This window comes from Eschrichtius robustus, chromosome 14 (assembly GCF_028021215.1).
Source record: "Eschrichtius robustus isolate mEscRob2 chromosome 14, mEscRob2.pri, whole genome shotgun sequence".
Lineage (NCBI taxonomy): Eukaryota > Metazoa > Chordata > Mammalia > Artiodactyla > Eschrichtiidae > Eschrichtius > Eschrichtius robustus.
The window spans coordinates 32,203,777-32,230,716 of NC_090837.1; the positions used below are offsets into that span (position 1 = coordinate 32,203,777).

The 26,940-nt window shown below is 41.6% G+C and overlaps 1 protein-coding gene across 1 annotated transcript in view; it reads right to left on the reverse strand.

The window, feature by feature from the left end:
* Nucleotides 1–26,940, reverse strand: part of PTPRM (protein tyrosine phosphatase receptor type M) — a 756,425-nt gene that overhangs the window by 555,984 nt on the left and 173,501 nt on the right. Inside the window, exon 2 of the mRNA XM_068563694.1 lies at nucleotides 19,124–19,246. Coding sequence (XP_068419795.1) covers nucleotides 19,124–19,246 — 123 coding nt within the window. The remainder of the gene's footprint in view (nucleotides 1–19,123; nucleotides 19,247–26,940) is intronic.

Genomic DNA, 26,940 nt, shown 5'->3' on the forward strand with positions numbered 1-26,940 from the left:
GGGTGGGGGGTGAGGGCAGGGGTCATAATTCAGTCCACAACAGATGGTCTTTTCAACAAATGGGATTGGGCCTTTTGGATATACAAGTGCCAAAAAAGTAATCAACTTAGACCCTTACCTCACACCATATACAACAATAAACCAGAATGGATCCTGAACCTAAATGGAAAACATGTAGGAAGAAAGTAAATGCAGAACTTTTAGGAGAAAACATAAGAGAAAATCGATCTGATCTTGAGGTACAACACCAAAAGCATGCTCCATACAAGGAGAAAATGATTCACTAGACTCTGCACCAAACGTTGTTCTCTCTCATTTAATTCTTCCAACAACATTATAACGTAAGTAATATTCTCATTTTACACATGAAGACATTGAGGCTTAGAGAGGTCAAGTAGCTTGAACAAGGTCCTAGAGTCAGGGTACTGAAGTCAGGGAGCTCTTACAACGTATGCTAACAGCTGCCTTCCCACTGGGCATATTCCAGAGAGAATTAGAACCCACCCTGATACTTCAATAGAATCAGAAAACATTTTCTAAAGCTGAGTGCAACCAAACTGTGGTTTGGGGATCTACTTATTATCTCCAAGTTTTGAAATATCCAAACTTCCAGCTTTCGGTTGTGAGATGTTCCTTGCATAGGCTGGGGAGAAATCTCAAGGGCCAGCTTTGTATGTAAGTTGAAAATAAAGTTAAAAAAAATCTTTTGCAGGAAAGAAGCCATTTTATTTTTGCCAATGTAAAATACAACCGTTCAACATTCATTTTCTCTACTCAGTATTCTGTCATAACCTAAATGGGAAAAGAATTTGAAAAAGAAGAGATATATGTATATGTATAACTGAATTACCTTGCTGTACACCTGAAACTAATACAACATTGTAAATCAACTATACTCCAATATAAAGTAAAAATTTTTAATAAAATAAAATAAAATTTGTGATTGACATTAAGAAGAAAGGTATCATATGTCAGTCATATAATCAGTGGGCACCAAAAGGTTGAGACATACAAGCCCATGTAATGAGAGGAATGAATCCCAGGAAGCTGAGCACAGATGTCAGAGGAATGGCAGGTGGGGGGAGAGGGGAGCGAAACCACGCAGCACTGACAGAGCAGAACAGAATGGAAGAGAAAAGAAGCACCATGGGCTCTGCACCCACTGGAGTTTTCCTACATAGAAAGAAAAGCCAGAGTGGTCTTTACATACCTCTACAACACACCACTTCTCCCAGGCCCAAGGTTAAAACTGAATTTGATATATCACATCAGACCACTATGAAGAATAATCTACAAAAATTATGATGATGTCATCTGTAAATGCCCATTGGTATCAATAGCTTTAAATTATGAGTTGGCATTTTGGTTTATTAGGAAGCTCCTTCAGATGTATTAAAAACCTGTTTACTCTTAGTATTGATTTTTCTTGATAAATATATTATCCACAGAGGTTATATGCAGTGATTTCCCTGGAAAAGCTGACATTTATTCAATGATATTTACTTTACTGAATTAAGTAGCAATATATGCTCATATATCTTTGCAGTATCTGGGAACTTATCTTCTCAGAGTTAAGGTAAGAGAATATCTGTTTTATAGAAATATTAGGGCATGGTTTAATAACATAGGGCTTAGGAAAGGCTCTAAGTGTGTAAAATCTATCAGTTATGGATTAATTCTTCACTGACTTTTATATCAAAACACCATAAATCTAAAGTTAATTCTCAAAACTTATTTTAGTCAATTAACTGGAATTTTTAAAGATGGCACTTCTTTAAAGAAAAAGAAAGCCAACATTATATTCAATTTCAAGTAATTTTCTCATATAATACTTTACCAGGAAGTACTCTATGACCTTTTCTTAAATGAAATCCTCTAAGGCCAAGTGTGGCAGGGGCTACAGGCTAGTCACTCAATGTTCTATTTCTCCTTCTGCAGGGGAATCTCACTAAACTGCACCCCCAGCTGCCGCTGCAGATTTCAGGGACCCCCCTGACTTTTTTCTCTCCCCTTCCAAGTCTGGTCCATAGAAACTTCCCATGTGGATCCTCCACGGACTTTCCCCTTTGCCATCTAGATGTCCACTTGAGGGCAATCTTGGAGAACGCATGTTAAAGATGGCAGAGTCATTTTCGGGCTTCCCTGGTGGCATAGTGGTTAAGAATCCGCCTGCCAATGCAGGGGACATGGGTTCGAGCCCTGGTCTGGGAAGATCCCACATGCTGTGGAGAAACTAAGCCCGTGCGCCACAGCTACTGAGCCTGCGCTCTAGAGCCCACGAGCCACAAGTACTGAACCCGTGCGCTTAGAGGCCGTGCTCCGCAACAAGAGAAGCCACTGCAGTGAGAAGCCTGCGCGCCGTAACGAAGAGTAGACCCCGCTCGCTGCAACTAGAGAAAGCCCGCACGCAGCAACGAAGACCCAACGCAGCCAAAAATAAATAAATAAATAAATTACTTAAATAAAATAAAGATGGCAGAGTCCTTTTCAATCTGGATGTTTGTCTGGAATGGGGTTCCCAACCCCAAAGCCTCCAAACTGGAACCACTCTAGACTATTATATACATGGAAAATAAACATCTCCAGTGTTAAGGCACTAGGATTTTGAGATTTATTTGTCATGGTATCTACTACATCTTTGTACTCTGTAAATTCTTAGCAAAAAACAAAGAGCTTCATTTTCTTTAGAAAGCTCTTTAATTTGAAAACAAGGAACTAGATTAGATCACAGGATCTATTGAGTTTGGATGAGTCCTATTCTCAGAACTCATTCAGTGAGTCAATAGACATTTGTGGCATTATCACTGACTGCACTTGCTTCACAAAGACAAAGTAAGGGGAAACGCCTCCCATGAATGTAATTAATGATTTGACTTGGAAAACAACCTATTTGTAAACTGTGTCTTCAAATTATAGAGAAAGTCTCATACTACAAAAATATGATAAACTACTAGCTCCTTAAAGAACAATGCTTTTGGTCACAATTGGGGTTTTTATTTACTTGTTTGGTAGTCGAGTTGTTTTCCATTTTTTGTTAACCAATTCTCACTAAGTGTTAGCAGCTGCTCCCATGAATGACCCCAGGATGTTACCTTTCTTTCCTTTTTAATGCACTGGAGGAAAATTCATCAGCTCAGAAAGCACTGGACTTAAGAATGTGAAAACCAATCATGTTCCCCCATTGATTAGCAGAAATAGCAAGAAATGCAACAAATATCATGATGTTAAAGGGCTTCACAACAATTAATATTTTTGGAAGGTTTTGTTGAGTTTGTCAAAGATGGGGTCTTAGATGAGCAATCTCTTCTTTAACTCACCGGAACTGAATGGTATCAGTTAATCAAGAAGGAAAGAAAAGAAAAAACTCACTTGAATCAAAAGACTCCTTGGAACCAAGACTGTTTACAATTTCTCTTTGTGTGAGTTTTATGGAAAGGGGCAAATGAGGATAGCCTCTCTCTACTCCCCATGCTGACCTCAGAAAAAATCTGTGACCAAAGTTTACCCTGCCGGCTGCAAAAATATCTGACCTCTGGGATTTACTCTGAATCACAGAAGGCTGTGGCCTGCAGAGGGATCACAGAGGGTTTAAACCTGCTCCCCGGGGGTGCAGGGGGTTCTCTGCTCTTTGCTTTGCTGTGCATATATCATCAAAGAAAATATTGTTCGTATGTGCTGGGGAAGGTCGCTAATGATGAAGACCTTATGAAATGCAGGAATAAATACCAGCTCTTAACCGGGCTGCAGGAGAGAAAGGGCAGGGGAGCAGAGGGCATGGCTGATAGCTCATTTGCAGAACTTGACACTGCATTTTATAAGTGCAGCAATGTCACAGGGGCAAGAAGCAGTCCGTCCAATGAAAGAGCAAAGAATTGCACGTCTCCATCTGCTGGGGAACTTGAGGAACTGCCCAAATTAGAAACTGACTTGGCTTTATGCTGATTAAAATTCTTATTAAAGACACACTGAATCACTTTGCTGTACACCTGAAACTGACACAACATTGTAAATCAACTATACTCCAATATAAAATAAAAATTAAATTAAAAGTTTTTTAAAAAGATACATTAAATAAGAAAAGAAACTACCACCTCATTTCAGGGGTAAGAAAGTGTGACTGGCCATACCAGTCACAACTATATATTTTTGTCACTTAAAGGTTGCAATGAAACAACTAACACTCCATTTCTTTGATCAGTGTCAGGGCAAACAATGTATGAACCAAGTACAGGCATTTTATAGAGACGTACTCTCCATTAGTGGAGGCTGCCCTTCCCTCCACACAATTGTACTTGAGAAAGGAGAAGGGTGTATCTCAGCATCTTGGGGCAGCTGTGGACGCCAGCCACAGCCAATGGGCAGATGGCCACTTCTGGCTCTACATCACATCCATCAAATCTTCTTAGGAAGCCTTGTTAAAGTGTTCTCAGTCTGCAGGGGACTCCAAATAACAAGGACTTTCTAAAGTGAGTCCCAGGCTTCAAAAGCCACCATAATGGGTAGGCAATTAGTAGATTAAATTAATCCTTAGTAAGTCTCTGCCACTTCATGAATTTAATTTTCTTTTCTTCCGTTCAGCACATTATTCTATTTTAATACTTGGTCTTTCTGAAAGGCAAAGCATCGCCTCCTTGTGTTGATACTTTAGGTTGCCCACGACGTTCTTTACCTCTTAGGATACAAAAACAGTGCCTGCCCACAGCAGGCGCTTCCTAAGGATTTATTGAAAAAGGAGAAAAGTTTCTAGCACTAGAAAGAGCTAGAAAGGTCATCCACGTCTGTCTTCTTCCTCAAGATTAAGTATTAACTACCTCTCATAGCTGTAAAAATCTATAAAGATTACCAGATTCCCCCGTTAACTCTTTCCATGGCTATATTAACATTAAACTCATAAATGTTTCTCCATCATGCCTTTTAAATATTAGCAAATTCTGTTAGAACTCATGTCTCTGGAAATAAATGTGTTATCTTACATAACGGGGCTATTGATAGGAGATGTGTGACTGGTAAGTTCCCCTAAGAATTTGTTATCAATTCATATGCAATTTCTATCAAGCACAACTTCTAAGTCTCCAGGAATAATGCTCAGTCATCTTTATAACACTGTGTCACTATGCACTTCATAATAAAGGGGTTGAAATTATTTTATCACGACAATATATACGACAGTTCCACAGTTAAAAATCTCAGAAGCAGCACTACTGAATGACTTTATACAGGCTTATTCATAAGGAATAAGTTTAAATAATTCACTTTATCCAACCCACAGCTGTCCAGAAAGCCTACACACAATTTCAAATATATGAATATTAATCCTACTCTCAAATTTTTCTAGAACATGAGATTTCATAAACTCAACTTCATAGAATTTGTAATATTCACAGTTGTGTGGCTTTATACAATGTAACTTTGTGTATTATTTCATTTAGAATGAGTATTTATTAGTGAAAAGAAAATACTTTTCAATAATAGGAACAAACTATTTATATTGTCTTTATTCAGAAAGAAAATGTGAATTGTAACACTCAAGGATATGCTTTTTTGCAATAGTTGACCGTTGAACAATGCAGGGGTTAGGGGCACCAACCCTCCGCTCACACAAAAATTCTGGGTATAACTTAGAGGTGGTCCTTCTGTATACACGATTCAGTTGGGCACCCGCGATTCAACCAACCATGGGTCATGTGGTACTGTAGTGCTTACTATTGAAGAAAATCTGCATATAAGTGGAACCACGCAGTTCAAACTCACGTTGTCAAGGACCAACTGTATTTACAAAACCCTTTCCCCTTCTTTCTTTTCCTTCCAGACTCCTCCAAGCCTTTAACTGTCAGTCATCAAGGGAGGCATATCTCTTAAGATGATCTACTTCAGGGGTTCTCAAAGTATCTTCTAAGGACCTCTGAAATCCCCAAGTTACTTACAGGGAGTCCACAAGGTCAAAACTGTTTTCCTGATAGTAATAGGACATTATTTGATTTTATTATTCCCATTTTGCTCTCAGTTACTAACAGGTGTACATCATTGCTCTGATGGCTAATGGAGTGCATGTACTCTGATGTACTCTGTTTTCAAAATTATTCAGTTTTCATTCAACCCAGAAAATATAAATAGAAATTGCCCACGTGATCAAAAGTTCTTTGGATATTTCAAAAACAATTTTAAGGGTGTAAAGGGGTCCTAAGACCAAAGAGTTTGAGAACCATTCAACAAACAACCCCAAAATCTCAGTGGCTTCACACAGGAAGTTTTCCTCTCACTCAGGCACATGACCCCGGCACTACCCAGCTGTGTGTGTGTGTGTGTGTGTGTGTGTGTTTGAGTGTGCGTGTGTGTGTGTGTGTGTGTTGGGAGCAGGATTGGGTTTCAGGAGGAGTCGTTTCTACGTTTTGTCACTCAGGCACCCAGGCTAAAAGCATCGCAATCACCAAGGCAGGAAAAAGGGAAGAGAACACAGGGAATCTGGCTCTAAAGGCTTCTGCCTGAAAGCGACACGTGTCACTTGAATGCACATTCACCAGCCACAGCAGGTGTGGCCACATCCACATCAGAGGGCACAGAGGTGCACATGCTCCCCTGTTTCTAGAACATGGGAGCTGGAAGCAGTGACTCAACACCGCCCCCAATACCACAGGGTTCTCCCTTCAGGCGGCTCTTCTCTTCCCATCATCTTGTCCCAAAGTTATTCACCCTCGTGACCATGTATTAATGGGGCCTCACAAACCATTTCAGGAAACATGTGGAGAGACGCTACTGAAATACGACATACACAGATTCACATATTTCAATTGTTTTTTATTTCAAAACAATTGCAAAACATCAAATCTAAACAAAATATGGATGGTAAATGCTTGCCAAAGCTAGTATACAGCGCTATTGTGTAAAACAGGTATTCTAAATGCCTCTGTTTGACCGACATGTAAAACTAATTATTTATAATAATTTGTACCATTAACAAATGTCCAACACCTTTTTATAAGAGCAAGACCCAGATCAATTCAAATAAATTAACATTCCTGTCTGAACTGACTCATCCAGCCCAAGTAACAAATTCACATGTCAGTGGTGGGCTGCCCCAATGACCCATCTGCTGAAAAATACAAACTATCATTTTGTTTTCCAAATAACAAGCATTGATTGCAGTGTCAGAAAGGTCGCTTGTCATCAGCTCAGTCACTGACCTGCTGGCAAATTGCAGCGTGTCACTCCGCAGTGAGCCAGGACCATCGGGGGAACTCAGGCACGTTGTGTTTATACAGTACAATTGGGGAGGTGGCACCATTTCCACAAGGTGTGTGTTTAATAGGACAGGTGTCACGGTCAACAGAGATGGGAAGAGGAAGCAGCATGAAAGGAATGACTATAAGAGAGGTCTCATCATTTCCCAAGATGACCCCCAGAAACCTATTGATTCCTATTTGCCTTAAAATTGCCTGGATCAAACCCAGTCTATGCCTCCAAGACTTGTGCCAAGGATTTCAATATTTTGTACATTTTCTCTGGGTCACAGAAGAAAAGATGTTCCCTAGAAGGAGCCAGGAAAAATAAAATTAAGAAGCACCTCTGTATTAGGAAACCTGAAGCATTCAAATAAGAACAGGGCATTGGAAAAAAACAACTTTCCGTGGTGCCCTCTCGGAGGGGACTGCTGTATTCACGTGCTACCCCGCACATATGGGGTATACTCAGTTGCATAATGGGTTGCCTGGATGTGTCGTCCACCACAGAAAGGAGTTAGGATGTCCAGCCGACAATTAATTAAGTAGCCATATTTATTTCCCTTTCAACCACTTAAGCTTTTAAATGTCACTTTAAGATATAATTTATCACAATCTCCTAGGATAAAATATCAGTCAACTATGAATTAAAGTCCACTTATTTAATGATCCGCTCAATCATTTCATGAAGCTTCCCAAGAAATTCTTTATGAATTTTTCTGTGTTCAGCCCCACATTATGGATGAGATACAAATGAATTCAAGCATGTACCCAAAAATAAAATGTAATAATTCCTTATGCATCTTCTTACAAAGTTCCAGTTAGCCACCAAAATATCTACCAGTAGCATAATGATCTTTATACTTGATTCACCCACCAAGGCATAAGACCGCAGCGTGAAGCATCTGTCCTATTTTGGAATGTCCTAAAATTATATCCCTGAAGTGTGTCACTGTACATGGGCCCATCAGCTCCACTAAACTTCTCAAGTGAAGACCAAGGAATCAACCCGAGATGCTCAGAAGGGAAGACGGGAGTCAACCTAGGCTTCTTAAATACAGATATTTTCAATGCGATTGGACAGGATAGCTTTTTGCCTAAAAGGCATCTGTGGATAAGAATCTCATTGGCACTAAGTCAGTGCAGCTCCATGTGTCTTTTGTTTCCCACGTTTATAGTACAAATTTTGCTTAGTTTTAAAACTATAGAAAAGTTGAAAAAGTAGTACGATAAATGTTTATACATACTTCACCCAAGCTTAACAACTGTTAACATCTCACCACATTTGCACACATACTCTGTCACATACACACACACACACACACACACTTTTTAACATGAATCTCCTAAGAACAAGGGAATTCTCCTACATATTCCTATGCTTTTTGATATGATACTTATTTACTAACCAAACTTCCTTCTTTTTTTTTTTTTTGAACATCTTTATTGGAGTATAATTGCTTTACAATGGTGTTTTAGTTTCTGCTGTATAAAGTCAATCAGCTATATATATACATATATCCCCATATCTCAAACTTCCTTCTTACATCTTTTCCTGATCCCTCGTATGAGCAGTTCTTTCTTTTCCTCTCTGCAAACATGGTCAATTTCTTTCTTGTTCCCTTTGTCAGAAATCAAGTCAAATGGCCTCCCTGCTGTGCGTCCTTCACCAGCTCAGGACGGCCTTTGGGAGCCTTTCCTCCAGCCTCGCCCCTCTCCTCCCCGTCCACAATGCCTGTAGTCCCGACACTGTCCGCTCCTGGGCAGCCCTGGGCAAGCCTGTGCCCCCCACTGTCCAGCACTGCCGCGGGACAGGGCGATCCTCCTGCCCGGCAGGCCCGCCTGCTCCAGTCCCACGGCCCACGCTCGCCTGGCCCCTCTGGGGTGCCACCTCCTCCTTGCCCTCACCCCTGGCCTCTGTCTGGGCAGCAGCCTGGGCCCCACCGGAGCACTGGGCCCACCACTTCTGTTCTGGAAGACTGGCTCTGAGTCATCGCTACATCCCAGTGCCCGGAGCACACACAGGGCCTCACACAGTTGGAGGCCCAAAGAGGGAAGGGCCTTCCATCTCCTCCTGGTCTATGGCAAAAAGAACAATCCAGGCTTAACTGGTTCTTCTTTAAATGTATTCATCTCTTCCATTTCTTGGACCATGGGAGCCCCCGAAGGGGCTGAAAGGGGACCTTGCCCCTGTGATGGTCTGGTCTGTGGCAGGCTGGAGACAGGGGTGACCGGACCCCGGCACCACACAGAATGGCCCAGGGCTTCCCCACGCTGGTGTCTGTGTGAGGACAGCTTCATGCCACCATCAACCTGCCAGCTAGCACATCAGCGGCCCACCCAAAACTCCTCTGACCCAAAGATCCTGTCTTCCATTAAGAGAGGCTGCCACTCCCTGGACCCGACTGGTAAGTCTTCCTCAGGCCTAGGGCTCTCTGGTCTTCGGTCCATCCCCACTCGCCGCCCCTCTGTAGTTCAAGGTATCCCAAAGATGGTAAGACTGTCCCCAAGTGTCCCATCAAAACCTGCTGTCCCTTCTCCCCACCCTCCTCCCTTCCAACAACGCGGCCAGGCCCAGCTCCAGGGCGCCTGCACACAGAACACAGAGTATGTGGACACCAGCCAGCGCCTGGGTGTGAATTTCTCAGCCTGGCATCACAACTGCCCGGTGGACCCATCGCCCTGGACCCCGCCCTGGACCCTCAGCCCCTCCTCAACTCAGCCTCAGAGAGATTTACAGCATCTGTCACGACTGGCCTGCGTGTTTATTCCATTACTTGGTTTCACGTAACTTATGATGTCATCTCGTACAATTTTACGGGAAATTAAGCAAGAAATAAACTTATTTTAAAAACACATATTGGGACTTCGCTGGTGGCGCAGTGGTTAAGAATCCGCCTGCCAATGCAGGGGACACGGGTTCAATCCTTGGTCTGGGAAGATCCAACATGCCGCGGAGCAATTAAGCCCGTGCGCCACAACTACTGATCCTGCACTCTAGAGCCCACGAGCCACAAGTACTGAGCCCACGGGCCACAAGTACTGAGCCCGTGCGCCACAACTACTGAGCCTCCGCTCTGCAGTCCGTGAGCCACAACTACTGAGCCCGCGCACCTAGAGCCCATGCTCCAAAACAAGAGAAGCCACCGCAATCCCACCGCAACTAGAGAAAGCCTGTGCGCAGCAACGAAGACCCAATGCAGCCTTAAATTAATTAATTAAAAAATAAATTTAAAAAATAAATAAAAACATATTTATATGTACAGGCTCACTTGTATACTTTTTAGCAAATACTTAAAAAATAGTCAACCACTGTTCTTCCTTTTTGTAACAGTTTCCCAATCAGCCAAGACAGGAATTTAGAACAAATCTAAAGGAGAACATTTGTGGAACACTGAATATAAACTATTGAAATAAATGGTCATACAGAATACGCTGGCCCCCTTGAAACACTTAACTATTAAAAATCAAGACACTTTTCAAAAAAAGAATGACTGCCCTGATCTTGAATAAAAACTGAATCATGGGAAACATTATGCCGAATGAAGTAAGCCAGACACAAAAGAACCACTATTGCATGATGCCTCTTACGTGGGGTACCAAGAGTGGACCAATTCACAGAGACGGGAAGGAGGATGGTGGTGGCCAGGGGCTGCGGGGAGGGGGGACGGGGAGTTAGTGTTTAATGGGTGCAAAGTTTCAGTTTGGGAAGATGAAAAAGTTTCTGGAGATGGATGGTGGTGATGGTTGCACGACAGTGTGAATGTACGTAATGCCACAGAACTGTACTCTTAAAAACGGTAAATTGGGGACTTCCCTGGTGGTCCAGTGGTTAAGACTTTGCCTTCCAATGCAGTGGGTGCTGGTTCGATCCCTGGTCAGGGAGGTAAGATCCCACATGCCTCGAGGCCAAAAAAACCAAAACATAAAACCGAAGCAATGTTGTAACACATTCAGTAAAGACTTTAAAAAAAAATGGTCCACACCAAACAAATCTTTTAAAAAAATGGTAAATTGTATGTTACGTGTTTTTGCCTCTGAATGGAGCACACTGTCTACACTCATGTTAAAATGAGTCCGTCCAGAGCCCTCTGCTGTTTAACTAAGAACTCCCCAAAGATCACTGATCTGAAATGGGGTTCTTTTGTTATCATCTCAAGTTATTTTTCTAAATTTTGTAACTTAGAAACTGCTGGCAGGATGCAATTCCAGTCCAGTTCCTCTCACAGTGTCTCATCATTCACTGTTTCGAAGCTACTGGAAACCCATTTGAAGCATCACCGGGGTGATACGAGTGAGATGCAGAGAGGATGCTCATCAAGGACCATCCTACACCTTGGATGTCAGGCAGGGACCTCACTATGGGACACCTGAATAAGATGCTCAAAGACAATAAAACGTGTCATTTCCTGAGTTCTGGAGCAGAAATATTCAGAATCAACTAAAATAACACCAAATTCAATGACCACCCCCCCCACACATTTTTAAAGTATTTTATAATACTTTTCATTACAAAGTTACACTTAATCAGAAAGAAAATGTGTAATGTAGAAGTGACAGGACAATTACCCCAAATCCTACCATCCTGGCAAAAAAAGTTCATATTTTAATGGACTTCTTTCAACTTGCTTTTTGATCCATTCAAAAATTATATGAAGATCTATACCTTTTGTTTCTTATTTGGTATCACTTAGAAGGGAAAATAGGAAATCGGCACGAACTGCCCACTTCACAGAGAGTCCAAATTAAACTAAAAGATGAATTCATACCAACTGCTCCTGGAAAGTTACTTAGTAATAAAAGGAGGACGTTTCTTGAATTCTGTGCCAGGCCAGGTAGGAGGCTAAGTCTCTGAAGTGGATAATTTTGTCTCCCTTGGCCAATAACCCCATGAGGCAGGTTCTAAACGCCTTTCCAACGCCTTCGGGATCCTGTAGGGCTGACGGCCCCCTCCCCCCGCAGAGGTCCCCCTGCCTCAGCCTCTGCCCCTGATCTTCCCTCTGGGAGGACCACTCAGCCTCCAGGCTTCCTTGTCCCTGATGGGACCCCATCTCTGCTCACAGAGCGGCTGCTCCTGTCTGCCGCTCCCATCCCTTACTAAGCCCTTGTCCTGATTTAGTTTTTCTTCCCAGCCCTAGAACGTCTCCCCATCACAGCGTAAGGCTGTCTGCTTATCACAGCCTGCGTGCCTCACAGTCAGCAAGAGGACAGACGTCATTATTGTCGCTCCAGCTCCTAGAGCCAGGCCCCCCGGCCATCACTCCACGAACATGTATCACGGACTAATCCTACACCCATGAGGACCTGAGAGCTGAAGAGTTGGCCAAGGTCCACATCTGTGAAGCCACAGAGCCAGAGTCTGACCCGGGAGTGGGCAGCGACCCCACGGGGAGAGCCTTCGAGTTCATTTCCAGAAGATCCAAACAGTTGCCACCTGGGATGAAGGCTGCCCGTGCCCCCCTCACTAGATGCAAGTGCTCGGGTGGGAAGTTCCCTCCCTGGCACTCAGAAGAGCAAAAACAGGGGCTTTTCTCTCCTATAAGCCTTGGGCAGGTGTATCTTCTCTGAACTTCAGTCCTCTTGGGTGTCAGACAGATATAACGCCATCTGATCTCCCAGGGTCGTCATGAGGATCAGAGGATACACAGCAAAGAAGCAACTTTTGTCAACTGCTAGGAGTCATGTACGTGTAGAAGATTACTTTGGTTTATGAGGGAGAATTATCGGAAGGTACTGCACTGCCACTTGCCTGGGATTTCAATTTTTTTTGCTCTTGTTTTTTGCTCTTTGTGTGTTTTTAAGAGACAGCACAGCCAAGAAAGCTAAATTTGATGCTATGGTGTGCTGAGTCTGATGAACTGAATTTCATATTAACTTTTACGTTTTTACATCCAGAAAGTCATTAATTAATGAGGGGAAACATGGTCTCACAGGATCTGATCTTTTGGCAATCCGAGAACGATCTCACTAGACTGAGAATGTAGGTGCATCGCAGGGGAGGGGATCCTTACTTGGTTCATTCAGCGATGAAGCCCAAGCATCTTGAACGATGCCTCACACATAGCAGGTGTTCAATAAATACTTGTTGAATGTTGACAGATTCAAAGAATGAAAGAAATAATTAAACAACTGCGTGAATGTTCTTTGCCAAAAATATCACTCACTAGATACACACTGAAATTTAAGGAGGAAAAAAGTCTTTTCAAGCCCAAAGTCTTCTGCTCTTTGTCACTCAAAGAGCAGAAGACTTTGTATAAGCCCTGAAGTGTGAATACACAGGGCGTCTTCCCCAGTAGGAGGAAAACATGCCTGGTGAACGCACCCCAAGAGGAAACTGCAATTCCTTCGTCTGTCAATCCATCATCGTTCCCAAAACAAATACATGCAGTCACTTTTTTTCTATTTACTGGGGCATGACACTAAGAGTCCACATTGCTCCTTCATCCTGCATGGCCCTCTCTCTGCCTTTCACATGGATACCCTCGGAAATGACTCAATCCTCAGTCACAACATCTCCACAAAGATAGGCAACCCAAAGATTGGCCACCATTCCCAATCTGCATTACATAAAACCAAGATGTGGAGGCCAAGTGAGGTTGCCCAGGATGCACACTATACAACCTGTATAGGAGCACTATACAACCTGGAAGAGTATTACATTCTCCCAGCACTAGGGCCCAATTTACTTCATTACAGCCTTTTTAGAGGTATGATGTCTTACGGGGACCACAGGGGTTATAAATAAATGTCAATTTTATAAGTATCAAATGGCTATGGTTGTAAGCTACCTTTACATTTTTAATATCGTGGATGAATTTATTGCTAATTTTTTAAATTAAACAGGATCACATTTTCTAATACATAAGATATCGAATATGTTAAATATCCATTTCATAAAACTGGAGCACTAGGGTCCAAACATGAATACTTTAACAACATATAAACACATCAACTATTCTCAAACTGTGCAGATGTTTTTGCATCATGAAACACTCCTAATCAAATACTTCTTAGTCTATAGGGATAATCATACAAGGCACTGCACTATATAAAGTGATAGAAGCAATGGTGCTATCAAAATGCACCAGGTTATTATTTGGTTACTTAATCAAGGGTTCCTGTGCTCAGAGTATAATCCTTATGGTAAAGTTTAAGAGAGTTGCCCATTGCTAATGGAGCTCAATGAATATGAAATGAACCACGTGCTTTCCAGTAAAAGAGAAATCACATGTAGCACGCTTTCACCATCAGGAAAACTGTGTGGTTCAGAGCTAGCTGCAAAAGTATCATCTACTATCACATAAATGTTGGCTTGAAATACAAAAAAATTAAATGGCATTTGGTATTTATTTTCCCTAACTATGTATTTCCATAGCTAACATTATCAACCAGCTTGTATAAAGCTCCAGACTGTATTTAAATAGTTTAAATGTGGTTAAAAAATAACCTCACGTGTGAAGATACAGAGGAACAAGCCCTGCACACTGAAGCATCATTTTCCAAAAAGACACAGAAAAAGTAAACTTTAATTACAGTAAATTTAAAAATCAGAGTAAAAATTTTAGTCTATCTCACCATCGTAATTGTTAAATTCATCTTGGTGGATTATTTGCTTATTAGAATCACAGGAGTTCCACAAGGATGTTGGTACTAAACAATAAAGAACGTCACGGTGCTTTCCAATAGATAGCAAATTTATGGGAAAGAGAGAGAAAATCCCTGATCATCACATTTTTTTTCTTACTGATTTTAATAGCTCAATGTTTGGAAAAGAAGTCATCTGAAAGTGAAAGAAAATGTGAAAAAATGTTTATATGTTAATAGTTATAATATGAATACAGAAAATCATTACAATATAAGCCAGGAGTCCAAAACAACAATTAAAGCTGATGCCAAAATGGTCTAAGACAGAAGTTAGCATAATTGTTGTGGAAAGGTCCAGAAACGAGAAATCTAGGCTTTGTGAACCCTACAGCCTCTGTTCCAACTACTCAGACTACTCAGCTCTGTCACTGCGGCCCAAAGGCAGGCACAGACAATATTTAACAAATGGGCATGCCCGTGTGCCAATAAAACTTGTTTATGGACACTGAAATTGGAATTTCATGTGTCACAAAACAGTATTATTATTATTTTGATTTTAAAAAACAACTTAGGACTTCCCTGGTGGCACAGTGGTTAAGAATCCACCTGCCAATGCAGGGGACATAAGTTTGATCCCTGGTCCTGGGAGATCCCACATGCTGCGGAGCAACTAAGCCCGTGCGCCACAGCTACTAAGCCTGCACTCTAGAGCCCGCGTGCCACAACTACTGAGCCCGCGTGCCTAGAGCCCATGTTCCGCAACAAGAGAAATCACCGCAATGAGAAGCCTGCGCACGACAACGAAGAGTAGCCCCCGCTCGCCGCAACTAGAGAAAGCCCACGGGCTGCAACGAAGACCCAACGCAGCCAAAAATAATAAATAAATAAATTTATAATAAATAAATAAATAAAACCATTAAAAAATGTAAAAATGGGGACTTCCCTGGTGGCACAGTGGTTGGGTGTCCACTTGCCAATGCAGGGGACACGGGTTTGAGCCCTGGTCCAGGAAGATCCGACATGCCGCGGAGTGGCTGAGCCCGTGTGCCACGGTTGCTGAGCCTGCGCTTTAGAGCCCGCGACCCACAACTACTGAGCCCGCGTGCCACAACTACTGAAGCTCACAAGCCTGGAGCTTGTGCTCCACAACAGGAGAGGCCGCCACAGTGAGAGGCCTGCGCACCTAGGCAAGGAGTAGCCCCCGCTCGCCGCACATAGAGGGGGCCTGCGTGCAGCAACGAGGACCCAGTGCAGCCATAAGTAAGTAAGTAAATAAATAAAGTTTTAAAAAAATAATAAAAAATAAAAATGTAAAAACCATTCCTAGCTTGCAAGCCACACCAAAAAAACAGCAGCTAACTGGCTGTGGCTGGCAGGATATAGTTTGCCAACCCTGGGTCTAAGGCATCACAGAACCAGCCTGCACATGCAAGACCAAATACAAATACACATGTGAGAACAAATCCAACAATATTTTAAATAAAGGCTTTTAAAAATTAACCCTTATAAAGCTATGGTTGTATCTGATCTTGCCACCCATTTACCCTGAGAAATTCATAAAACTAGTTTCTGTTTTAGTGTAAGAAGGCCAGCCTTAGAATTTGGTTTTGAAAGGAATAAATTTTATACCTATTAATGAAAAAGGAGGAGGAGGAACAGGAAAAATCCTGCAGTTGAAGAGTATTTAAAACTCATGGCTATATATACATATTGGAAACTCAGTTTTCACATCCATACCTCAGGATAGTATATGCACGTTTACGAGACGGTAACTTCTAACAATGACATTTCATTGAGAACTTAACTTCTCACTTTTGGTGGGTAGGTCAGCTGGGCCCAAGTCCACGTCCTCCAAAAACACTGGGCTTACAGTAAGAAAACTGCTCTTAGAATACTTCTAGTCTATACCACACTTAATTCTATGCACTTTTAGATTGCTCGCTAGTTGTATTTTTGTAACCCTCTTTCCCAAGTAGGTAAGTTCCTAGAAAGAATCATCTCATAATCCTTCATCTCCCTCAGTAATCATGATTAGTATACACTAGGGCTCAAAGAAGTTTTTTTTAATAACTAAAGTTTGTTTAAAAAATAGTAGGAAAAAATACAAGTATTTGCAGTTTTATATTATGGTAAACATTTTAATGTGGTGGAAGAACTATCCATTTTCAGGAGGCTTATCTGGACCCATGTCCACAGGCAGAGTCAGAGGAGAGACGACCCACTGCTAGTCTTTCCCCAACTCTCTCCAGACCTGCTGACACCCAAACCACCCACATGTCCTAACCCTAACCCAAAACTTGCACCTGTTTGGGGGTAGGTGTTGAGGATACATCTTATGTAACCATCAGAAACCAGATGGAACTGACAAAAGTGTTAGAAAATTGAATAACATTCAGAGATCTTAAGTTACAAAGTCCTAATATTAATCACCAAGTATTCTATTAGTCAACAGAAGAAAAATAAATACAAGCAGCATGTTTAATGCCCCCACTTCATTCTTCCAAAGGCAGAAGGGCCTTCAAAGGCCAAATACTTGCAAGGTCACTCTCCCTGTGTTGCTTCAATTACCCAACTGACTATTCCAGGGCACAACTGGTCTTTGATATGTGTAACCATTTTTGTAATGGCCTCTGCTAGAAACCCATCCTTTCTATATTTAAAGCTTGGACATCTTGGTCTGAGATGGTATTATGGGACATCAGAAAGAAGAAAAGGACAAGATGGTAACAAGAAGCTATACCTCCCCCTCCTTCATGGAGGGAGATGGGTCATCCTATATCAAAAATAGAACCAGTGGAGGTTGACAAAGATCCTGCCTAATTGGGGGCTCCTTTGTAAAAGTTGACTTTTCCTAATCAGGCTTCAATCTAAAGGACCACAAAAATGAAATCAATTCCCTACTGTGGAAAACTACAAAATGTTCACCAAATTAGAAGATAATAAACAGAGAAAACCTGAGTGCACTCTTGTGGAGAAAACTCCCAGAACTAAACCTGAGTGCCCTCCCCAGCCTCTCTGGACACAGGCTCCAGAGAGAGAGCAGGTGAGGACAGAGGCCTTCAGGGTGAGAAGGCTGCTTGGGAAAGGACAGCTCTGCCTGAGGGGGGCTGCTAGCCCCTGCTCTACCCCTTCTCCCATCACTGACAAGAATGGAGCCAGACTGGAATTTGGAAAAACAACTAAAGTACCACTGACTCAAACACAAGTAATATTCAAAAGTACATACCTATGAGAGAAAAAGAGACAGAACAGGAGGCTGGCAGCTGTGGGGAAGTCACCAAGAACTAGGAAGGATTTGGAGTCCAGTAAAGCCACAGTGCTAAGGAGCTCAATTTCCTTTCTCTGAAGTTATAAGGAGTTAAACATGGGAAGGAAACGGAAAGAACATGGCGGGCATCATAACTGTTACAGCTTAACTAAGAACAACATTAAACCCTACTTCATGTTTAAAAGCTACCTCTCCAAGATTACTTACTAAATGTATTCATAAATACTGCTATTGGGACACAGTTAGATGAAGACCTTAAGAGCCATTAAAAAAGTATAAAAATCGTGTTTTACTTGAAATCCAAATCAGAATAACACATCTTCCAGTTTGAATCCTGAATGGGACACAGTCATCACCCCATCTGTCAAATGAATCTGCAAATCTAAAATTTTAAATGGATATGCAACACCACAGCCTAAAACTGGTGTCTATCAAAATGATCAAGCACCAATCTGATTAGAGTCCGTGAGTCACCATCTTCCTGATCTTCCAACTAAAGAAGTAGAACTCTTGCTGGTGTTCGGTGGATCAAATGTTTCTCACTCATCAGAAAATTTACTAAGTGCTTCTACAGCGGAAAAAGGATCCACATGCATGCAAAACCATTTTATCAGAATGCTTTGAAGATCACTAGCAACCTCCAGATCCCCCAGGTGCCAGATGAGTCACCTCCCAAGGTCTATTTGTGATGGAAACTTTGTTATTTGGATTCCCCAGCTAGAGTTCCAATCACCAAACTCATCTTCCAGAAGAGACGTCAATCTATTTCCCATATGTTCTGCTACTTGGGAAAGGATCAATTGGGTAATGGCCATTAATGTAGCTCAAGTGTATCCAACAATAAAGGAAGTAAGCTTTACATTTTAAAGGGAGAGATACAAGGGTCAACTCTTTGTCATTGGTCCTCGTGTACCATCCTCACCAGCTAATCAGCCTTTGCCACCAAACTCCAAGACCAACACCCTCATTCATTCAACCAATACCCAGTGAACATTTACTGTGGTTAAGACTCTTGTGCACCTTTGGTTTTAAAAAGAGAACTTTAAAAGCAAACCTGATGGCATCCATGGATCAGAGGTTGGTTTGGTCAAGGTGTTCACTTGCTCCCAGTTGAAGTCATCATCTTCAGCCTGACTGTATCCACACGTGCTATAAGGCTCATCAAAGAGGCAACCACCTAAAATGTAAAAGAAGGAAGAGTAGCATTAATAAATAACGACCAGAGGTCTGGGGTAAGCTATGATGACTGCAGGGAACCATAAACCTACTCGATGCTCAACACGATTTGATTTGGCCTTTTTGCTCAGGAACTGTGGATCCTGACCCCATTGCATCCTTGCGAAGTGCTAGCTGAGTATTCACCATGCCTTGTCAATAATTCTATATTATACTGTTCCCCCAAAAGAATCCAACGTCTGTATAATCCAACTGAAAGTAAGACCTAAGCAGATTTATAACCCATATTTTCCAGATTCATATGAATTAGGTATAATTGATCTTATGTTCAAAACTTTAATAGAACCATCCTAGGTGTTCAATGTGTTTTCAATAGGAAAAAAACCATTATAATTTATCCAAAAAAATGAAGAGAGATACTTCCACCATACCACTGGTAGAGGACAAAACACAGTAAAGATTATGGACCTAGCTTGCAAAATATTTTTCTAAGGATTATTCTAAATCTAACATAGAAACAGGTTTTGCTTTAATACTTTGGAGATTTGAGGTCTCAAAATTAAAAAAGATTATAAATTTGCCTACAGTCCACACAATTTTGAAAGGCAAGAATAAATTCACAACTAAACATGTGGTAAACATCTGCTTGATGTCGATGCTAAAAATGAAGCAACTTAAACAAAGAATAAAAGAAAATGCAGTATATGCAAAGCAGGTCCGCTGTTTCAGCACCCTGGGCACTGTGATGATTTTAAGTCCCACCCCACATCTTCTTAAATGTCTCCTGTTGACTTTAAATTATTATAGCATCAAATCTTTCCCCCAGTGCTTCACATTGCCGAAGTGAAGGATTATATCAATCATCTTAATTATCATGAAAATTCTACTGCCCATTATATAATGCTATTAATTATATCAATTTAAAAGATTAATTATAATCACTTGCCAATGACGAGAATTAAGGGTGTGGTCAAGAAAACACAAACATAAGAATATAATTCCATTATGGCTGTACTGTATGCCCTGGCAGCAAGAAAATAAATAAAACAATAATAATAAAGCAACTGCACAAACTCAGAGGTAGGGTCACCTGGTCCAATTTCCATCCACACGCTTCCATCAGTTCTACAACCTTCTAGACAGACAGACAGCTTCTGAACAGGTGGGCACCCAGCATTTAGAAAAGCATACCTGCCATGTAGACAATTCCCCTTAAAAAGGCCCAAACACTGCTTCTTGAAATGTATACCCATTTATCTCAGCTCCTCCCTGTGAAGAAACAGTGAAAAAATCTCAGCTTTTACACGGGAAAGCTAACTATCTGAAAAGAGCCATCAAGTTCTATATTTTTGCTTCTCCAGGCAAAACATGTTTTGCTCCCCCTCCCTCCCTCCCACTAGAAGGTTCTCAGATGTTTGCCATCCTGGCAGGTGTTCTGGACACTGTCCAGTTCATCAGCACTCTTCCAAACCAATAACTCCCAGTACTGCAGCCCGAATTCAACTGGCTACTTCCCTTGACCTCAGACTGTCAACAGTCAGAGCTGACTGCTGGTCCTTCCCGAGATTCCTGGAGCCTGGAATCCCACATGTCTTCCTTAGACCACTGCCATCGAGCCATTTCTCCCCTTTGCAATAAGGCAAGTGCCTAAGGGAAGTGACTTTCTGTACATTTATACTTTCTAAACCCCATATAATGTTTTCAGGGCATCTCTCCAGCCTGTTGAGAGCTTTTGGGATCCTGATTTTGCCATTTGGGTGTTAGTCTTCCTACCTAGATTTGGGTGATTTGCCAATTTGATTAAGCATGCTTTCTGTCTGCCTCCAAATCACTGATAAAAAATGTTCAACAGGGCAGAGACAAGGGATCTCGGGCCATTTTAACAGGTGTCCCCCAGCTTTCTGTCTTTGTCTTAGTCACTGGCTCTAGGCATTTCTAGGTGAAATCAGTGGCCCTGGACACCATCCTCTGTAACACTTTTAACAGAACTGGCCAATTAAACATTCTGCTGGGAACAGAAAACTCATTATAAAGATACAGCATTAACTCAATACTTCACCTCGACAACAATTGGTAATTTATACTTCCCTCTTACTCAGCTTTAACAAGTTCAGAAACAAAGTGGATTTGTTTTAAGCACATAATACTAACAACTTTCCAATTTGGGGTAAGAAATGTTAGAAGGCTACACAAACATTTATGAGAAATATTTTCCCTTGGTTGCAAACCCTAATTTTGATATAGAAAATAGCTTCAGTGCTGTAGGAATAAGTCCAAACAGCAGTAGCACTAATAATATTCAAAAGAAAGAAAGAACCATGAATTTTGACAGAAAAGGGCCCCCCCAATGGAAGCACAGATAGCACTTTGATGAAAGTCCTGCAGTGCAATCTTAAACAGTGAGAAATAGCTTGTTGGTGGGGGCGGGGGGGCATCTGCAAAACAGCTCAAGGCTGGTTAAAGATCTGGTTTAGGAAACAATTCTTAGCACTGCAGATATAACCAAATATAAAGGCGAAAGCTTGCATGGCTGACAGCAAACCCCAAAGACTAATACAACACTGGTGCAAGGATATAATTTTCCCATTACGTAAAGCTGTTTTTATCACTTGAAAGGAAACATAAAAAGAATGCCATGGTCCATCTAGACCCACATAGGATTATGGAACCACTGGAAAATAGGATGGACTGTGAATTTCCTGTTGCCCAAAGATATGGCCCCCTGCACATCGATTTTCAGATCCACCACTGGCCTTCATCCAACAGATGCAAGACCCTAAAATAGCAAAGGTGGTTTATTGAGCTAAAATAAGGCAATTAAGGTAAAAAGCAATGGGATATAACCAACTCAAGAGAGCAAAATGAAGGTTTTAGATTTCAAGGCAACATTGTGTAGAGGTGAAGTGAACGGGTTCTGGGGTCAGACGCCTGGCACTTCCTCATTCTTGCCCTGCTGGCTTTGTGTCTGTAGACAAATCATTTAGCCTCTCGGAACCCCAATGTCTTTACCTATAAAACAAAGATAGCATGTCCGTCACCTGGTGTTTCTGATGAATCAGTTAGGCAGCAAGTGTGGCTGGTCTAACACAGTCGAGCAAGTCCACCAGTACCAGCTATTACTAGGTCTTAAATTGTCCTTGCCATCTACACCTCCTACAAGGACTCTCAGGAGTTCACTGCATTGCAAAGAGTTGGAATATAGAATTGGAAAATTTAATGTGTACTTTGTAAGGAGGTGAAGTGTGTGGGCTCCTCTGTGGCACTATAGGAGCAAAGAACAGAGGCCAGCTGGGCTTTTCAAGTGAGCGCCTTAGGGCCAGTGAAGAATGTGATAAGGAAGCAAAGTCCCTGAAACATCATGAAATGAAGCATTTCCAAAAATAAGTCTCCTGCATTTTTCAGGATAACACAGACAGTTTGCCATCACGTAGAGGCATACACTTAGCAACAAATTGCCAAGGTTTCCCCAGAATTGTCTTACTTGGACCGACGCCCAACAGCTCATGGCTGGGCCATATTCACCCCTCGATCAAGGTAAATTATTTCTCTTTTGTGGAGGGGAATCAGGACTAAACCAAAGGTCATACAAGAGATGGAGGAAAGGTGATGCAAGCCGGGTGGGTGGTGGTCTGCATCACTCTTATTCTCTCTCTCTTACATAAATACACACACACACACACACACACACACACACACGTGCCTGCCCACCTGCTTCCATCATACCTTGAGAAAGGCTTTTCCTTAGCAAATTTGAACACAACACACAACTTGTGCTGGAATAAGAAGGAGTTATTATGTGAAAGGGAGTGTCAATGGGTGTCAAATGCCCAGGTAATGGACAAGAAGGATGATGGCTTCTGACCAAGCATGATGACTGTATGGCCTGTTCCAGGACAGGTAGTGCCCAGTAACATGACAATCAAATTAATAAAATTGAGGGGAAGTGAAAATTAAAAAGCAAGGAAAGTAGAGCAGGGGAAAAAAAAGGACAAGATGATATCAGGATTATAACTAGGACTCCACCATTATCACCAAGTCATACAAAATATCACTAGGCTCATTCATGGGGCACTGGCCACACATTTCACTTTAAGCTTTGGGGTAGCCAGTGCCAAGAGGAAAAAATGATTACACAATTCACAGTATCTATGAGATGATAACATTAATACTAAAACTAATAACAGGGGCTTATATTTACTGGGGACGTGTTTAATCCTCACGCCAACCCTATGAAGTAGGTACCATGATACGAGTTTTACACACACAGAAACTGAGGCACAGAAGGGTTACAGAGCTTGCACGCAAGGTCCCAAAGCTGGAAGAGAGTGATGCAGAGATTTGTACCCAGGGATCCTGTCTTTCAAACCCATATTCTGAACACTATGTGACACTATCCCCCAAACTGAAAACTTGAAAGAAACACAACTCCTAATCCTAAATCCAGAGGGAAATATGTTCCCAGGGCCCTAGTATGAAACAATCAACATGAGTTAATGAACATAGTCTCAGGGGCGGCCACCACAGCAAAGCAATGGGTTTTAGGGTCTTTTCAGTAACATGTCAGGATAGCATGTCATCCAACTTTGATTGGATAAACTTGATTTAGTGGGAGCTCAGTGCATTTTAGGATAAAACTGTAATATTCCTTGAAACAGTCTTTATGAATATTGCTTCTCTCAACAAAGTCTTAATGGGCTGCCATGAGTTTGAGTATTTACCCCCCAACTAAAAAGTACAGGCTGTCTGTGCTATTACTGAAGCGTGATGCCATGTGCTTTAGAAATCAGATGAAACCATGTTATTTTTTTTTTTTCATGAAAACTGCGGAGTTTAAAAGGAACGGGTGTCTAAAAGCTTAGGAATTCTGCTCAAAAGTCATTTTGATTATAACTCTTAGTCGTCTTGACATTTCCTAGAGCTGGTACATGGTAGGCACCCAATAAATGCTTCTTCAGAAAAATGGGTAATGAATTTCCCAAAATTCTATGCAGAATTTGGCTGCAATAATTTTGCTCAAAATTTTTTTCTAAGTGTAAGGTAATATCCACTTAAACAATGAAAACTACCTCAATCAAGCCCCACAAAATACCTAGCCTTGTCCTGGTGTATTCCAAGATGAATCAGCTCCAAATGTGACTAAATCATTGAACATGTTCATTTTTTATTATGGTTGAAAACTATAAGCCAGTTAAACGTTAATGAAGTCTCCACAAATTATGACTTTTGCTTTAGAAAAGTTGAACTCTTATTTTCTTCCCGGCCATAATTAGATAGCAAGGCTAGTTGCCTATAAAGGTCATCCATGATTTATGAAAATAAAATATTGTCATTTGCATATTGGAGGGAATTTATCTTTCTTCTTTCTTTGGAATAGCAGAGAATTATTCAGTAGATCCAAGAGTAGCATGACATCATTAAGACAGGAGCTATAAAGGAGAGGATGGTCCACTTTTTCCCCAAAGGAAACCTTATAAGTTCTTTCACATGACCATTCTACATCCTACTAAAGCTTCAGGACTAGAGAGAAGACAAAGGAAACCAAACGGACAAGGATTAGAGTGCACTCTTTAGAGCAGTATTTAAGCAAATTTTTTTTTTTATTGTGACCCACAGTCATGACATCGTAACCCAGCACATGTATATGTACATTTCACAAACCACATTTATCTCTACTGAGATACACTGGCCTTTTTCATTTCTGTTCTATTCTATTTTGTAAAAGGTTGGGTCTGGGTCCACAAAACTGACTTCATGATCCATCAAAGGGTGCTACCTGTAGCCTTTAAGGTGTGAGGGTGAGAACCATTACCTGGGACCCTTTGTTTAGCCTGAAGTTACTAGTCAACACTACGATGTGAACGCCATGTGATCTGCAAACATTTCCTGAACATCCGCTACATGCCAGCCAGATTCTGCTTCAGACAACAGATAGTCATTACTTCATTTAATCCTCACAACCAGTGTAAGACTGTGGTCTCAATATGTCTGATCAAAGAAACTGTCACATAACAAAACCCACGCAAATGTCTACGTGTATTATTTAATCTTACGAAGTCTAAAGGCAAGCATCAATATCCTTTTGCCAAGTATCAATGTATTACCTCTCAGCCCTAAACTCACTTTCCATTGCTTCCTCTGCAAAAATATAGCCAGGCCCTCTGACTACACTTCCTGTCCCAGTTGGCAAGACTTTAAGCTTTGCTAGTAGAGGGTCCAGGAAAGGCAGGGCAGGAGGAAGGATGGAGCTTGCAGAGGTCCCTGGAAGGCTCCCTAGCACACAGCTTCAGGAGCCCCAGGCCCACAAGGCAGGGGCTTCCCAGGCCCAGCTTCTCCAGTGCACAGTGGCCAGCAAGGCCCTGCAGACAGTGCTTGCCAGCGCTCCCCTCTGCGGCTCTGTGAGAGACCGCCCCAGAAGGACACCCCCATGAACAGCTTTCCCGGCCACCCTAGAGGACACATTTCCTCCAAGTTCTATGGGTGTGGCCCCACAGTGACTTCCCTGCCATCCACTGGGCCCTGGATCTCAGCTCTGGACGGATCTTCTCTTTGGACTTCATTTCTGCCCTGGAGCAGGGGCCGCCCCTCACATCTGCTCTTCCTTTATTCTTTAGAGCACTCTTTCCACTAGCCAATCTCTCCATTCTAATCTGCTGTTACATTCTTTATATTAAACTCTCCTTGGTCAAATTACTGCCTGTTCTCTGTCTCCTGATTGGATCTTGATGGATACATCCCTCTTTTTACAGATGGCAGTTTGGCATGGTCAAATATCTTGCCCACATCACCCAGAGTTTGGTGTAGGACTTGCAGTCCAAGCAGAGTGCGTCCAAAGTTCATAGCCTTTCAAGTCTACACATCTTCACCCTTAATCTGCCCCTGTAAAATAAGTAAACAACCACCTGTGGTATTTGTATGATGATTGCTACATGAATTGCATTGTAAATAAGCCCCTGAAAGTGCCATTTCTAAGGAGCTAATGGAGGACAATCAAATGTTAATTTCACACTCTTTGTAAGATTCACACACATTTTGAGTTGTTCTGACTTTAACAGGTTAAATTGACTTATATACTCCGGCAATCATTCTCCTTGTCATAATTACAGTCCTTTTAAAAGTCATTTTGTAAAAAGGCTGTAATACTCCTTGAGGAGATTTCTGGAACATTTTTCTCATTTGTTCTAAATACAGAATGACCCCATTTAAGGCAGCCTTTATCAAATGCATAAAGTATTAAATGGGACTCTCTACAGAGAGGGCAGATCAAAAACTAGTGCTAAAAGAATTAATGCTGTATGCTCTATTTTCCTAAAATACATGTAATCTCAGGTGGTCCTTTCCATTTATTTCAAATTTAGAACTGTGAGACAAATGGCTATAAAATACATTTTTCAAACGATAAACAGAAGTGAGCTATAATATACCTAACTGTTTTAAGAGTGAAAAAAAACCCTGCACCAATATAGCTAAGCCACTGCTTTCTTCTTGTAAATCAATCCCAGTGACATCTACATTTAATTGCCTGCCAACAATGAAAGTATACAATGCCTCTTAAACTTTGAATGCCCCACTGATGATTAGTGAATCGGACACTAAGCATTGCTTTTCTACGTAATTTAATCTAGCAAGCAGTTTTTACACATGGCACAGGCATTTAAATGGCTCATGCCACACTCTATTGTAAAAAATGCTATTTGC